Source organism: Bidens hawaiensis, unplaced genomic scaffold (assembly GCF_021521415.1).
Source record: "Bidens hawaiensis isolate Kalapana, Puna unplaced genomic scaffold, B.hawaiensis_p1.1 tig00066121_1, whole genome shotgun sequence".
NCBI lineage: Eukaryota > Viridiplantae > Streptophyta > Magnoliopsida > Asterales > Asteraceae > Bidens > Bidens hawaiensis.
The window spans coordinates 44,040-60,321 of NW_027501770.1; the positions used below are offsets into that span (position 1 = coordinate 44,040).

At 33.3% G+C, this 16,282-nt stretch overlaps 1 protein-coding gene and 1 pseudogene across 4 annotated transcripts; one reads left to right on the forward strand and one right to left on the reverse strand.

Annotated features, from left to right (window-relative positions):
• Window positions 1-1,076: 1,076 nt before the first annotated feature.
• LOC143604659 (nudix hydrolase 19, chloroplastic-like) lies at window positions 1,077-7,576 on the forward strand (annotated as a pseudogene). The gene is made up of 7 exons (XR_013148339.1): window positions 1,077-1,723; window positions 3,149-3,280; window positions 3,401-3,505; window positions 3,981-4,080; window positions 4,840-4,932; window positions 5,698-5,923; window positions 7,421-7,576. The product of XR_013148339.1 is annotated as a nudix hydrolase 19, chloroplastic-like (transcript).
• Window positions 7,577-8,187: 611 nt separating this feature from the next.
• LOC143604656 (meiotic recombination protein DMC1 homolog) lies at window positions 8,188-16,239 on the reverse strand. 3 transcript variants are annotated; one of them, XM_077081065.1, is made up of 15 exons: window positions 16,024-16,239; window positions 13,793-13,878; window positions 11,330-11,421; window positions 11,159-11,230; window positions 11,025-11,063; window positions 10,878-10,935; window positions 10,742-10,787; window positions 10,604-10,649; window positions 10,142-10,203; window positions 9,994-10,060; window positions 9,826-9,918; window positions 9,675-9,743; window positions 9,501-9,579; window positions 8,441-8,622; window positions 8,188-8,334 (listed from the first exon to the last, which is right to left on the reverse strand). In XM_077081065.1, the coding sequence occupies exons 1-15, from the start codon at window positions 16,227-16,229 to the stop codon at window positions 8,278-8,280; spliced, it is 1,254 nt and encodes a 417-aa protein (XP_076937180.1). In that variant the 5' UTR covers window positions 16,230-16,239; the 3' UTR covers window positions 8,188-8,277. The 3 variants fall into 3 exon arrangements, with proteins under 3 accessions (XP_076937180.1, XP_076937178.1, XP_076937179.1); XM_077081063.1 differs by lacking the exon at window positions 8,188-8,334 and having other exon boundaries at window positions 8,337-8,622; XM_077081064.1 differs by lacking the exons at window positions 8,188-8,334; window positions 16,024-16,239 and adding an exon at window positions 13,958-14,022 and having other exon boundaries at window positions 8,337-8,622.
• Between the last annotated feature and the right edge of the window lie 43 nt (window positions 16,240-16,282).

Consider the following 16,282-nt stretch of genomic DNA (forward strand, 5'->3'; position numbering starts at 1 on the left):
GGGTACGTGACATTTCAAAAACATGTCATTTTAGTACTTTTTATTTAACCTCGTTTATTTTGTCTATTGAATCAGGGGTAAATTGGTAATTTCGTTTATTTTATTTATTTTATTTTTTGAGTAGAATGACATTTTCTTACCTGTGATTTGTCCGATTACTCGAATTTAGTACCTTTTTTTTTTTGAATTTATTACGACTGCATACATGGATTAGTTTTGAATAGATAGGCAAACACATCTCATATTACATATTATAATTAAAAGGTCCCTAAAATACAAGATAGAAGATAAAAAACAACGATGAAATGTGTAACATAATTTTTAGCAATTTGTTCTTGATTGCTAATTTTTGATCGCCACGACGAAGTGTTAGGGGTTCTTGACTAAAATTGTTATTATGAAACAAATGGTAGTCTCGGTGATTTTCACCTACAAATAACAAATTAGAACTACTTGGACCAGGAAATACTCGTGGATTTATTTTCTAATCTCACAACACAGGTTGTGAAGCTCCTAACAATTTATGACAGGATGACTTTGAAGAGAATATCACAATCAACTTCCACATATATATATTGCATGATATTTAAACATGCATCATGCATGTACGAATAATATATAAGATTCAAAAAGAATCTTTCAATTGAAAACACAAGGTTAACGGATTAATTATTTACTTGTAGTGTTACTTTAATGGAGAAAAAACAAAACTATTAATATCACATGTGAACAATAATGTTAGAAAAAAAAAAGAAAAGAAAAATTAACCGTGGTCTTGAACCACGGGTTGACTAAAAAACAAAAGAAATGCATGTGAATATTCTATACTTGTCAAAAAAATAATAAAAAAACAACAAACCGTGATTACAAACCACGGCTTGACAATCAAAACCATCTCACTCACGAAAAACGGTATGAGGTTTATATATTATGTTTAATCCGTGGTTTGAAACCGGTGTTTGTATTATTTTACTTATACTTTATTATTTTTTGAAATTTCAAATGACTCGTATGAGAAAACATTTCTATAAACACTATTTTTGAAAAAAAAAATTAGCACATCTTCTTAGACTACTCAATACTCATAGTCGGTCAAATTTGACAAATGTGTTCCAACTACATAAAAAGAACCAAACCCATGATCCATTTCTTCAACAAAATCATCAAAAACCCCTAAATTTGTCAAAAATCTTGAATCTTGACAAACACCCAACTCACCAAAATGTCAATAACCCTCAAATCTCCAGTCTTTGCAGGCAACCCAATAAGATCAAAAACCCCCAAACCCACAGACCCATTTTCACCTACCCAAGCATTTGAAACCCTAAAGAATTTAATTTCAACACAAACCCACATCCAAGAACCATCTTTATTAACATTCAAGATCCTACCTTTAAGAAAAGGCAGACCTTTAGCTGGATCCAGTGGTGATTTGGTCAAGAAATGGCATCTGGGTTGGTTGACTTTTGATGCGTTTAAGGTTGTTTTGGATGGTTCTGAGGTTGGTTTGAGTGAAGATATGCTGGTTTATTTAGGGTATGATGATGATGATGGTGAAAGTGAAAAGAGTGTTGTGTATTGGGGGGTGGATGTGAGTTTAGGTGATAGTTTAGTGCAGAAGTTTGGAAGTCAACAGCTTTGTTTTGTGCAGTTGACTACTTTGATGGTGGCTACTGATTAGGCTGATGAGAAGGCTATGGGTCAACTTGCTATTGCTGGTCATGTGAGTTGTTAATTGTCATTTTGTGAAATTTCATTTCAATTTAGATGAGCATATATATGTAGATATATGTATGTTTACATATGCTTATGCATTAGATTTTGTTATTTGTGAAATCCATTTCATTTTAAATGATCATATGCATATGTTCTCGGTTCGCACGATTATTATTTACTTAAAGTTGTAGTTTGCAGTGAGTGATTGTGGACAATGGTTGTTATAATGATTGAATTTTGAACGCGTTTTTCTGCTTGAAATTGTAGCAATCACATAATCATGTTAGCGAAGTCTGGGAAAATTCAGATAAAATAAGGGGTATGCAAGTAATTTTACTCTGTATGTATAATAATCCTAAGAAGATACATGTTACCTAAAAGCCATAAAGTTTTTTAGCATAACTGGTTTTGATGATGTTACTTGTTTAGCAAATTCTGGTTACTGAAGGAAATAATAGATAAAATAAGGGGTATATAAGTAATTCACTGAAAATTCGGTGATAATTTTTGTTATTTTGTGTCTTTGTGATAATCCCATTTTAATTTAGATGAGCATATATGTGTAGATATATATATGTTTGCATATGCATTTCATTTTGTGAAAGTCATTTCATTTCATTTTAGATGATCATATGCATATGTTCGAACAGATATTTACTTAAAATTGATTCTCTATAGTTTGCGTTGTGTGACATGGACAATGGTGTGAGAGGGGAGGGATGGATATGATGCTATAGTTAGATGTGATGGTGTTAATTGTTTAGCAGATTTTGGTTTTTAAGAAAATATTGAATAAAATAAGGGGTATATAAGTAATTTTACTCTACCTTTGGTAGTAAGTTTTGTTGAGCCTAGTGTGCCACATGATTTGTATTACCTAAAAGATAATCCTAAGAAGATACTTGTTATATAAACACCGTAAAGTTTTTTACTTGAAATTGTAATAATCAAATAAATGCTTTAGATGGTGTTAATAGTTTAGCAAATTTTGGTTATTTAAGGAAATGATGGATAAAATAAGGGGATATAAGTAATTTTACTTAACATTTGATAGTAAGTTAAGTTGTGGCTAGTGTGACACTCGCATTATTGTATACCAAAAAGATAATCCTAAGAAAGATACATGTTGCCTAAACACCATAAAGTTTTGACTCGAAATTGTAATAATCACATAATCTCTTTTGATGATGTTAATTGTTTAGCAAATTCTGGTTATTAAAGGAAATAACTAATAAAATAAGGGGTATATAAGTAATTTTACTCTAAAATTTGGTGACACTCACATTATTTGTATACCAAAAAGATAATCCTAAGAAAGATGCATGTTACCTAAACACCATAAAGTTTTTGACTTGAAATTGCGATAGTTAGATAATTACTTTGAGAACGTTCGTCTAAACTTTATATTACTAAAGTTTCGGGATATATTTAGGCAAGGGCGTTACTAGAATGGCATACTACGTCTCGTTTTTGTGGAGCGTGTGGTGAAAAGTTAATTCCTATTGAAGCCAGTAGAAGAAAGAAATGCATAAACGAATCCTGCAAAAAGAGGCGAGTTGATCCGGTAAGCTAACTTATTTACTGGCATCTCATAGGCTGTTAGTTTTTAAAGTGTTTCTTTTCCTTATCTTTTTACAAGTGGGGTGTGCAAAATACTAAAATGACCATTTTGCCCTTGCAACAGGTTGTGATTATGTTAGTCATCGATAAAGAGAACGACCGAGCACTTTTTAGTAAACATTCAAGATTAGTGCCTAGAATGTGGAGCTGCCTTTCTGGTTTTCTTGAGGTATGTTTCATGTAAAGATTACAGTTAACCTAAATTTATCGGTACTAGCATTATAAAGCATTTTAGCCTCTTACTATAAGAACATCTTTGAATTTCAAGATCAGAATGTATTAAATGTTAATGAATGATTCTATATTATAATTGATAATCATGTTACAACTAATACGATCTTCTGTTTAAATAGTGACAAAAGATACTTTTTTTAACCATGTAAGTTTATTTTTGGAACTACTAAAAATGTTATTAAAAATCTTACCTTTTGAAGGTATATTTTAAAAACTGATGACTAAAAAACTTGAATGACGATAAATGGAAAAATTGTTATATCAAATACCGACGTATAAATTTGTGTATTCCTAGTGTGTGTGTGTGTATACATACATACACAAACCTGTTTATAATATATAAAAAATAAATGTATTTATATATTTTATTCATTTGTGTGTTTTTCCTAATTTTCTCTACCTTCTTTTAGCCCGGAGAAACCTTAGAAGAGGCTGTTAGGAGAGAAACATGGGAGGAAACCGGCATTGAAGTTGGTGAAGTTGTTTATCATAGTTCTCAACCATGGCCCGGTGAGGTTATATATATATTCAATCAATCATGCCCAGTAAAATCCCACCGACAGCAAAGCTATAAGTAGGGTCTGGGGAGGGTGGGATGTAGGCACACCGTACCTCTATCCAAAGGAATAAAGAGGTGGCTTCCAGAGAGACCCTCGGCTCTAAGTACATGTGTATGAAGCAAAATAAAGGAAATCAAAGTTTAACAGTTATATAAAAACTACTACTAATTATAATAATATTAATAATAAGATCACAGTTTAACAGCTATATAAAAGCTAATAATAATTATAATAATAATAATAATATATGTAAGGGAAATACCATTATGGTATGTGACCTAAATAAGTTAAGTCTAAGCCCTAAGGTATTCAATTCTCTCTAAAAATCCTTAAACTTTAATTCTACTTCTCCACGAATTCCTATCCTCAACCATGTCCTCGGAGAGGTTTAGGTCTATCAAATCATGCCTAATCCTCTCATCCCAAGTCATATCCTCAACCATGGCCTTTTGGCTTTTTGGGGTTATCATATTTATTTTATATTTTTCAGCAAGATTAATATCACTTTAAAAATAAAAATATTTAATGCTCATTTCGATTTTAGTTCTCAAAAATTTTTATGCGCCTCGGCTTTAGGAACACTATCGCCTTAGTGCGCCTAACACCTTTTAAAATAATAGCTTAATTGTGCCTAAATAAGTTTCTTTTGGTGTATAAATATGAATAAATAAGTTATTTTGGAATAATATTATTGATGGTTTATTTGCAGTTGGAAGTAGTAGCATGCCATGCCAACTAATGATAGGATTTTTAGCATACGCCACTTCGTTTGAAATAAACGTGGACAAGAAAGAATTAGAAGGTAATATTTTAATCTAGAATCCATTTAAAAATAGGCAAACCTCGTGCACAAGGCTTACGCATGTGTGGGCCCGCAGGGAGTTGGGCCAACTTGGGCCTGATGTAGTGTATGCATGCTTACCTTACATTTAGTATACTGCTCTTCAAGAAATTAGAGACAAATCACATGCAACCAACATCCCAAATTTGTCACTAACTTGTTCTATATGACAATATGAATCATGTGCTCATCAAGGCTTTTTGTGGCCTTTTGGCATAGAGAGATATTCGGAAAAGATAATATCTTATTTGTATAAATAAGAATACTGAGCTCATCGATACCTTTTGTGACTTTTTCGTACGAGGAAAGATCAAAATAAAGTGGATTGAGAATAATGCAAACAATTAAAAGAGAACGGTTTGCATTGTCTTAATTCCCTTTATTTGGATCGTTCCTTCTACCAAAAAGTTACAAAGGTAAGAGAGCACAGAATTCTTATAAAAACAAATTTGGAATTCTCTTTATTTGGGTCTTCGTACCAGAAAGTCAAAAAAAAGACTGGATGAGCTCGGACTTTATGGAAACAAAGTTGGAAGAATATTAATTTTTCTAAAATAAAATGACTAGAGCAAGTTGGTGTCGAGTTAAGGATTTTGGCTAGCGGTTGATACGTAATATTTACTCTGATTTCTTAAATAGGAGTGTATACTAACAGTAGTAAACTGATGATGATGATGATGATACCGGGCTGGTAGTGAACTGATTATGTTATTTAATATCGCGTAGATGCTGCATGGCACAGCAGAGAAGATGTGAAGAGAGCGTTGACTTTGACCGAATATGGAAAAGCACAAAAACAGCTGCAACAAAGGTTGACCAAATATGCAAAGGGGTTGAAAAAGGTCAAAATCTTGCTGCGGATTTCGGTGTTGAAAGTGGGGAGCTTTTGCCCATGTTTGTTCCGGGCCCTTTTGCAATCGCTCATCATCTTATTTCATCATGGGCTCATCAGGTTAGTTTTCTGTTATAGAAAATATTAAATGTGGCATAATGTTCGCGTTTAGTAATGACTCAAAGCGGGCTCGGTTTATAATGGGTCAGTTTTTATATGGTCAAAATAGGCCGGGTCAGGTTGGGCCAACCCACAAACTTCTTGTATTCTTTTTCTTTCTATTATTTTGATAAAAAAAATAATTAAAAAAAAGCTAGAAATTTTTTTAGTACAATAACAATCTTAGCTATTTAGGATTTTTTTTGTATTCGAATACACTTTGGATGGCCTTCTACGTGTTTGACCCGCTTCAAACTAGGGGTGTAAACGAGCCGAGCCCAAGCTCATTTCAATTATGAGAACTTGAGCTCGCTCATTTTGAGCTCCATTTATAAAGCTCGAGTTGGTGAGTAGTTTTCAAGCTCAAGCACGGTTTGGGCTCGGCTCGGCTCGGGCTTGGGATCGGTTATTAATTATTAATTAGTTTTCATACATTTATAATTATAGTTATGTTTTAATTATAACTTCTATATATAACGTAGTAAAAAAAAGTTCTTTTATCATTAACTTTACATATAATAATTATTATTATATGTAATATATTAAATAAAAAATTATATAAATAATAGGCTTGTATATGCTTGCGAACACGCCCTGCTTGCGGTGCGCGCATATAATGTATATATGTGTGAACCCTCGGGTGGGCAAAAGTAAAATTGCACTAATTTTGACGTTATTTTACTAATCTCGTGAAAATAACGTTAAAAGTGGCGGAAGGTTAATCAGGCATCATGTGATGGCGTTGATAGCCGAAAGACAAGGGCACATGCACCAATTAGCCGGTGTCCCGATGATTGAGTGTTATGTGCCTTATGTCCAAGGCTTGATGCAAAACTACTATCGAGCCGGGGATCTCACCGGAAGCAGCCTCTCTATCCCTATGGGATAAAGGTAAGGCTGTCTACATCTTACCCTCCTCAGACCCTACCATAGCATTGCTATTGGTGGGATATACTGAGTACGATGATGATGATGATGATGATGATGATGATGATGATGCTTGCGAGCCAACTCGAGATTGATAAGTGAAGTTTGGGCTGAGCACATTTATCAAACAAGCTTATTTTCAAGCTCGGGCTAGAGCTCATTTAAGCTTGGCTAGGCTTGATTCGAGTTTATCGCTAGCCGATTTCGTGTAGCTAACAAGCGGCTTGACTTGTTTACAGCCGTGTAGCTAACCCGTTTAACATATTAGAATAAAACACAACGGGTCAAAATTGTAACTTCGGGGCGTTATAACTGTTTTGTGTTTCTGGTTTTCGCAGGTTTACTCAACTTGAAGTTTCTATGACTCACGCACGTTTTATTGGTGTGCGAGTTGATCCCCATGATACCAAAGTTGAATTCGTAAAGTTCCCCCTTATATACATTCTGCAATATGGTTGTAAACTTTATGTCAAATGTATATTAGAAAAACTTAAATGTTCAATAATTATTGTTTTTTTCGTTCTGATAAAGAAAAACTCTGGTGTGTATTATCCAAGAGAATCTGTCCTTCGAATTGTTCGACGGTATCAAGGCTTTATCATTCCTTTGGGCCAAGAACAATGCGCAACTAAGAATCTTGAAACAGGTCGAGCTTACATTCTTGAGCTTAACTTGAAACTTGTTTAATTATCGAGTCTGAGCTTCGTATAATAAGCTTAACTAGGTTCGTTAGTCTAAATGAGCCGGTTATATAATGCAATAATTTTTATTATAAAAATAATTATAATTAAAATAATTAAATTATATATATTATGCTGCTATATGCTACATTTAAAACCCTTTCATTAGAAATAATAAGAAGAATGCTATTGTAAGTCCAAATAAAATAAATGTATTATTTTATTAAATTTGTATGTAAATGTGACACATTTTTTTATCATTCGTAATATCTTATATTAAGTTGTTTACCTTTAATTTAATAACTAGCAACCTATTAGTTTAACAACCACCAAACCATTAGGGCCCGTTTTGTTCACAGAATTATCGAGACCGGAAAAATTCCTTTAAAAAACGTGTTTGGTTGGCACAAGATTGAATTTGAATTCGAATAAGTTCCTACCATTCATTGGAATCTAACAACCCTTCATTACCAAACGGGCCGTTTTCACATTAGCTCATATTATTTATAATCTTTTAACAACTTAAACTATAATAAAAAAAGGTAAATATATAACACGAATTAATGCAACCTCATTTTCTTAAATCAACTCATTTATTAAGAACAGGTCATTGCTATGTATTACTCAAGATGAAATATGTATTCAGCAGACAACTGAAATGAAAATATAAACATATTTAAAGACTAGACTTGTACCAGTACAAAAACTTCAGTCTTTTGCATCTGCAATTCCACCTGGTGTTATCTGAAATATGTGATTTTTATAGTCAAGGAAATACACACTGGATTGTCATAATAATATTTTTAAAATAATTATTTTTTAGTGTATTTTGTTTTAGATATTAATATAAAAAAACTAGTAAAAATGAAATGGTTTGTAAGGATATAGCTTCAGATTCTGGGAGATTTGGTGCATCGAAGACCTTGCAGACGCGTTGTTCGCCTTTGCCTTTCCTAAACATTAATCTCACGGTGGCTGCGTGAGCAAGAACGTGACCGCCTGCTGGTTTCTTTGGATCTGATATGAATACACCGCCACCTGGATCAGCTATTACTGTAACAAGCATTCACAAGTTCACCATTTCAGATTTTCATAGTTAACTGAACAAAGCACAACATTTAAAATTAGTCCAACTATTTTCATGTTTATCATTAGCACTGTTGTTAACCGCCCGGTTCATAACTGTTGAACTGGACCAGTGGTTAGAAAAAACTTTAATACTTTTTTTTTTAACTTTTTTAATAATTTGCATTCCAAAAACTATTGTTTAGTAGCTATATACTGCTTCAGGCTCCATATTCTATTGTAGATTATTTTTATGCACACACACACACACACACACATATATATATATATATAGCACTGTTGTTAACCGCCCGGTTCATAACTGTTGAACTGGACCAGTGGTTAGAAAAAACTTTAATACTTTTTTTTTTAACTTTTTTAATAATTTGCATTCCAAAAACTATTGTTTAGTAGCTATATACTGCTTCAGGCTCCATATTCTATTGTAGATTATTTTTATGCACACACACACACACACACACACACATATATATATATATATAGGATTAGGATCATTTACGAGCTTCCAAATAATTTAAGAAATTTTAACAACCAACCATTTTATTTAATATATAATTAGTATTATTTAAGGGTAGTTTTGTCATTTATTATATGTAGTTTTATGATTACATATATGTAAATTGATTCATATATGTAATCACAAAATTACATAAAGCAAATGACAAAACTACCCTCAAATAATATGAAAAATATAAAAATAAATAAATAAAATGATTGGTTATTAGTTTTTTAATTATTTTTTAAGTCACCTAGTTTTTGAAACTGATATGACTAGTGGACTGGTCAGGCGGCCGGTTTGATGACTGGTCTAGTTATAAAAACATTGAGTATTAGTGAAGTAGAACCTTGGTTTGTCATGTACACAGCCACATTAAATTCTTCAGCAATCTTGGTCAAACGGGAGAGCATTTGAGCGAGCTTTTGCTGTAAAACGACAACGATGTAAGCAGTGAGCATGAATGATGTCACTTTCAAACATGAATATGTTATATGAAATCATATCCAAAATCACAACTTACCTGGCGGTCTGCAAGCTCTCCTCTTCCAGTGAAGTCCACTCGAAACAGTGCAATGACAGAATCAACAATCTGGAAAATAATTAGATTCAGAATGTGAATTAAATATTAATAGATTTTTAGTTATTAGTTTGGTCAAGAAACTAAGACACACCAGTAGTCTATAAGGTTCTTCAGACATCTTTGCAGCCAATCCAAGAAGCAGATTGTATTGATGTTCATATGTGTATGCACGAGCGTATATTATCTGTAACATACGCAAGTGATAAAGTAATTAGTTACCATACAAAATAGTAATATAGTTAAAGAAAGATTATGTTACATTATCAAGAACAGCTCCAGCATCCATGCCAAACCGTTCAGCAATCGGTACAATGCGATCAGGTCGGCTGCACGCATATTTTATTAAGGAATAACGAACATATGAAAGTAACAAGGGTAAAAAAATTATAAAAGAACTAGAAGGATACAAAGTTCCTTCGGTATCTATATAAGCAACTTTCCCATTTCCTCCTTTCATGTTAGTAGGAAGCTGCATGAATAAATTAAGCATCGATTTAGTCAAAAATGTAATAAAACAACCATTGTGATCACAACATGATTTGGGGGGGTCGAACCCGACATTAGCCCAAACTTGACACGAGTTTTAGCAGGTTGACATGAACACAACCTGTTTAAAGTTTAAACCGAATCTAAAATAACACATTTAAACTATAAAACTTGATTCTCATTTCTCTTTTATAACATAAAATTTTAGCATATAATACTCAGTTTCTGTTAATTTATGGCATAAAACTCATTCTAAAACTATGTGTAGGTTTGACCCGAAACTGACCCGTACCCGTTTAGACAAAGCTCAAACACGTGAATTTTGTGTTAGGCTTGTCTCGTGTTATATATTAACAACCCGAGCCTCAAGATGAGAGAGTAACCTGTGTTGTAACACAGAGAGTATGAGCCAGCTGTGTCTTTCCAGACCTGGTAGTAACATAAGTGAAGAGATTATAAGACACAGATCATGAAGATTCATATATTGTGCACAATCTAGTATATGATAAGTTTTTTCTTACCTAAACTCGCCAAAAGCTTCTGTAATCTGCAGAGTTTCAATGCCACCTTGCCAAATTCATAAGCAAATAGTTAAATCTTTAGCAGTTCTAATAACTGTTTGAAAGATTTCAAAATAATTTTATATCAAGTTTTCACCTCCTAGAAGCTCATCAAGTGCTTGACTTCCGGTAGTGATGCGGACAACAGCCTTTCTCTGTAACAAAGGATGACAGAACATCAATTCATTGACACAAATCAATTGAAGCATTTTGAAACTGAATGTTAAACAAATGAGCATCTTACTCTAAGCAGAGCATCACTTCCAGTGATATAGCCAAAGTTCTGAACCAGAAAACAAGCAAAACATAACACTTATATGCTTATAAGATAAGATAAACCATAATATGTAATTTGTAAACTATTGACAAATTACTAACCACTAATTTCTCAGCAGCTTCACAGATTTTATCAACTTTTGCCTCAGACAAGCCTTTTATACCAGTCAAGTTCTGTAATATGAATTCACTTTAGTGCAGGTTCACTTTAGCCAAATATTACCAAAGAATCAATAATAAATTCATAATCCAAAAAGTGCAGGTTCTGATAACCTTCTTTGTGTGCATCATCAGGCCATTACATGTATATATTCCTGCATCTTGCAGCTTCTTCACATCTCCAGCATTGATTCCATGAGAAGTAACTGAATCAACATAAACACGAAACTAGGTCACGCTACTTATAGAACATTTGACCTCATTCTAGCTCCTAATCATGATGGAACTGGAAGGTAGTGTGGATGACTGAGTGGTGAGCAATAACCGAAGTCCAAACCATTAACTGAAAACCGACGAAACCAAACTGAATGAACCGAAAATCAGTGATCGGTTTTTTTGTACCCTTGGTTAACTGAAACTAACCAAACCGAACCATTTCTATTTTCATATATTCATGTTTTACACCTCCATTTCATTAAATTTCAAGCAAAAATTATAGGCTAGGTTTGGTTTTTGTTATTAACCGAAACTGACCGAACCGAAAACTGACAAACTAACCGAATAAAGCGAACCGATTAACCTATGACTTCGGTTTCGGTTGAGGCTAACCGAACCGTGCACACTAGATGACTCAGTTACCTAATCAAATCATATGGATCAAATATGAATACAATTATAGTTACTTAAATGTTCCAAACATTGCTAGATCCTTGCATCATTTACACACACATAATTCAGTTTAACTAGCAAAACGAAGCTCTACAAGTTCGATTCCATAACTTTGAACATATTTATAGCGATTTTGATTTGTAATCCAACAAATTGACATCTTAATGAGAATAACACGTTAGTTCAAAAAACAAACAGCAACAATTTGACCTAATTCTAGCTCCTCGTCATGATGACTCGGTTACGCAATCAAATCATATGGATCAAATACGAATAAAATTATAGGAACTTAAATGTTCTAAACATTGATAGATCCTTGCATCATTCACACACAAAAGCATTCTCATATTTCAGTTCAGTTAACTACCAAATAGAAGCTCTACAAGTTCAATTCCATAAATCTGAACATACTCCTAACAATTTTGATTATCAATAGAGCAATTAACATCCTAATGAGGATAACAAGTTACTTCAAGTAAGTAACAAACAACAACAATATGAATGTTCGATTCCAGAAATCTGAAGATATTCAAAACGATTTCGATTTTCAATAAACAGTGCCAGATCCTTGCATCATTTGCACACCCACGCACACGCAGATTCCAGTTAACTAGCAAATTGAAGCTTTACAAGTTCAATTCCATAAATCTGAACAGATTCCTAACAATTTAGATTATCAATAGAGCAATAACATGAATGTACAACTCACGAAGTAAGCATTACAAGTTCGATTCCATAAACTTGAACATATTCATAACTTCGATTTTCGATAAAACAATTGTCATCCTAATGAAGTTAACGCATTAGGTCAAGTAACAAACAGCAACAGCATGAACGTACAACTCACGAAGTTTGCATTACAAGTTCTATTCCAGAAATTAGAACATATTCATAACGAATTCAACTTATAATACAGCAATTAGCATCATAATGAGGATTAAACGTTACTTCAAGTAAGTAACAAACAGCAACAATATGAACATTCGATTCCATTAATTTGAACATATTCATAACGATTTCGATTCTTAATACAGCAATTAGCATCATAATGAGGATAACGCGTTAGGTCAAGCAACAAACAGCAACAATATGAACGTACAACTCACGAAGCCAAGTTCTATTCAGTAAATCTAAACATATTCATAACGATTTCAACTTATAATACAGCAATTAGAACGTACAACTCACGAAGCACAAGTTCTATTCAGTAAATCTAAACATATTCATAACGATTTCAACTTATAATACAGCAATTAGAACGTACAACTCACGAAGCACAGATTCCGTAAATTTAAACATATTCACAACGATTTCAACTTATAATACAGCAATTAAAACGTATTTCGATCATATTCATAACGATTTCAACTTATAATACAGCAATTAGCATCGTATTGAGGATAACTCGTTAGGTCAAGTAACAAACAGCAACAACATGAACGTACAACTCACGAAGCACAAATTATATTCCATAAACTAGAACATATTCATAACGATTTCAACTTATAATACAGCAATTAAAACACATAAATTAGAACGTACAACTCACGAAGCACAGATTCCGTAAATAATAACATAGTCACAACGATTTCAACTTATAATACAACAATTAGCATTGTAATTCGATCATATTCACAACAATTTCAATTCTCTATAGCTCAATTAGCATCATAATCACGATAACACGTTAATTCAAGTAACGAACATCAATAATATGAATAATAGATTATCAATAGAAGCAATAATTAGCATCGTAATAAGAATAACACGTTACTTAACGTATACATAACGATTTCGATTTGTAATGAAGATAACGCGTTAATTTAATTATTTAAGTAACAAACAGTAATAATATCTTAATATGAGATTATATATATATATATACGTATTGCTACGTAATGTGCTTACGCTTATCAATAGCTTCAAAGAGATCTTCATCTTCATCGATGATATCGTCACGTTCGATTAGCTGCAAGTGACTCGATTCTTCCGATCTGGAATAATAATAATAAAAACACGTAAGCGAACGGTTAGGTGAGATAATAAGTTGTATGAAGATTAGAGAGTTGTTACTTGTACGCTAGCATTTTGGAATTGAAATTGATTCAGATTACAGAGACTGAAAAAGTGTGTGTGATGGATAGATATATAGAGCGGGAAAGTTGGCTTTGTGTTTTGAAATTGTGAAAACCGGAAGCTACTCGAGGTCGGCTAGTGAAAAAACTCGATTGAGTTGAGCTTAAACAAGCCTGAGATGAGCCCTAGCCTAAAAGTAAGTGAGTCTGAGTTTCACTTATCGAGCTTAAGCGAGCTCTCAAGCCTAAACAAACATTTCATTTATATGATTTTTATAATAAATGGTAAGCAAGTTGAGCTCGAACTTTACAAATGGAGATCAAAATGAATAGAGCTCAAGCTCTGCGTAAGTTAAACGAGCCGAGCTCAACTAGGCTCGTGTTGACTTATGAGAGGCTATTGAAAGCTTGGCATCAAGCTCGTGTAGTACCTTAAATGAGCCAAAGCTCGGGTCAAGCTCGACCAAACACTATGAGAGAGAGAGAGAGAGTGTTGGTTTTGTGTGTAAAATTGTGAGAGGGGAAATGTATGAATAACAAAATTGATTTGTTGTTTGAAAGGGGGAATAAACCGCTTTAAACTTACGACGTGCGAGTCACGACCACGGTGCAAGCTCACTAACTTGTGAGGTCGGCTCGTGAAAACGCTTGATCAAGCGGAGATTAAACGAGTCTGAGATGAGCTCGGGCATAAAGGTAAGGTTGTGTGATAAACGAACCTGAGTCCGAGCTTCACTTATCAAGCTCGAGTCTAAACGAATATGCTATTTATGAATTGTTATAATATATATGGATAATAATTATTTAATACATATAATGTTATGAAAAAGTAACTAACTAATACAATATATATTAAGAGATATAAAACTAGAATTGAAAATAAAATATATAAGTATAATATAAATATAAAAAAATAATATATAGTAAACGATCTTTAGAAATGGAGATCGAAACGAGTTGAGTTTGGGCTCGGCTTGTTTGCACCCCTACGCGCGACTAGATAACTAGGGTGTAAACGAGCCGAGCTCGAGTATTACCTTAAACAAGCCAAAGCTCAAGTCGAGCTCAGGCGAGCAATGTGAATTTATTACATGGAATTCAACAAAAGGTAAAACTTAACAATAGACAGGCCTCGTTAAGGCTAGGTGATAGAGAGTGATTCGAGATGGTCAATCTCTTGATTTAGAGTGAGTTAGGCTTCAAAAACAAGAAAGAAAAAGGGAAACCAAACTTTAAACAATTTTTCTGATTATTTTTCCTTTCATAAATGAAGATTAAAATTGAAAGGAAAATTAAGGCATAAAACTAGGAAAACATAAACAATAGTGAAACTTAATTTTAATATAGTAATGAAACTAAATAATAGATAAACTTAAATAATCACTAGACATGCGTGAACGAGCTTCCCATAAAAGACCCATACTTGGTCGAGCACTGTGAATTTAAAACATAGAAATCCAAAAGGCGTAAATCTTAACAATACACAAGGCTTGACATGCCTAAACAAGTTTCCCATACAAGGCTCGAACTCATAATCAATAACAAAACGATCGTTATAAGAGGCTCACGCTTAGCTCGAGCTTGAAAAAAAGTTCGGCTCATTTCAGGCTTTAAATCGATCAAGCTCAATCAAAAAGAGGTAAATAATATTTATACGAAAGTAACTAAAACAAAGAGACTATGAGATAATTTACGTAATGTATTTGCGTATCCAAATATTTGATCATATTCGTAATGATTTCGATTTTCTATAGCACCGTAGTAACGATAGCGCGTTCATTCAACTATTCAAGTAACAAATAGCAATAATATTAATGCGCAAGTAACGAAAACGATGAGAACAAGAGATAATGGATATGTATTACGTAATGTACTTACGCTGATCAATCTGTTCAAACAGATCTTCATCTTCATCTATTTCGCCACGTTCGTTAACTGCAAGTGACTTTGTTCTTCCAATTTGGAACAACAAAAACACGTAAGCAAAACCGTTAGATGAGATAATAAGTTACGATGCGAAATTGAAGTTGTATGAAGTTAGAAGTTTTGAGATAAGAAAGTTACTTGTACACTAGCATTTTCGAATTGAGATTGATGCAAATTACAGACTGAGAGAGTGTGGTGGAGAGATATATAGAGCGGGAAAGTTGGTTTTGTGTTTTGAAATTGTGAAACAGGAAATGTATGAAGCGGTGACGAAAGATAAGAGTACATGCACCAATCGGCCGTTGCCCCGATGGTTGAGTGCTATTAAGCCGGGGAAGAAGCATCTATATTCCTACGGGGGTAGAGGTAAGGTAGTTATATTTCACCCTTTTCAAAC

What these genes read in the sequence shown, in the direction of transcription:
- LOC143604656 (XM_077081065.1), bottom strand. Translation starts at nt 16,229, where the DNA reads ATGCTTCTTCCCCGGCTTAATAGCACTCAACCATCGGGGCAACGGCCG. An exon ending in CTTTGAAGCTATTGATAAGC is followed by an intron (nt 11,422 to 13,792) that starts GTAAGCACATTA and finishes ATGTTGATTCAG; the next exon opens with TTACTTCTCATGGAATCAAT. An exon ending in ACTTGATGAGCTTCTAGGAG is followed by an intron (nt 10,788 to 10,877) that starts GTGAAAACTTGA and finishes GAATTTGGCAAG; the next exon opens with GTGGCATTGAAACTCTGCAG.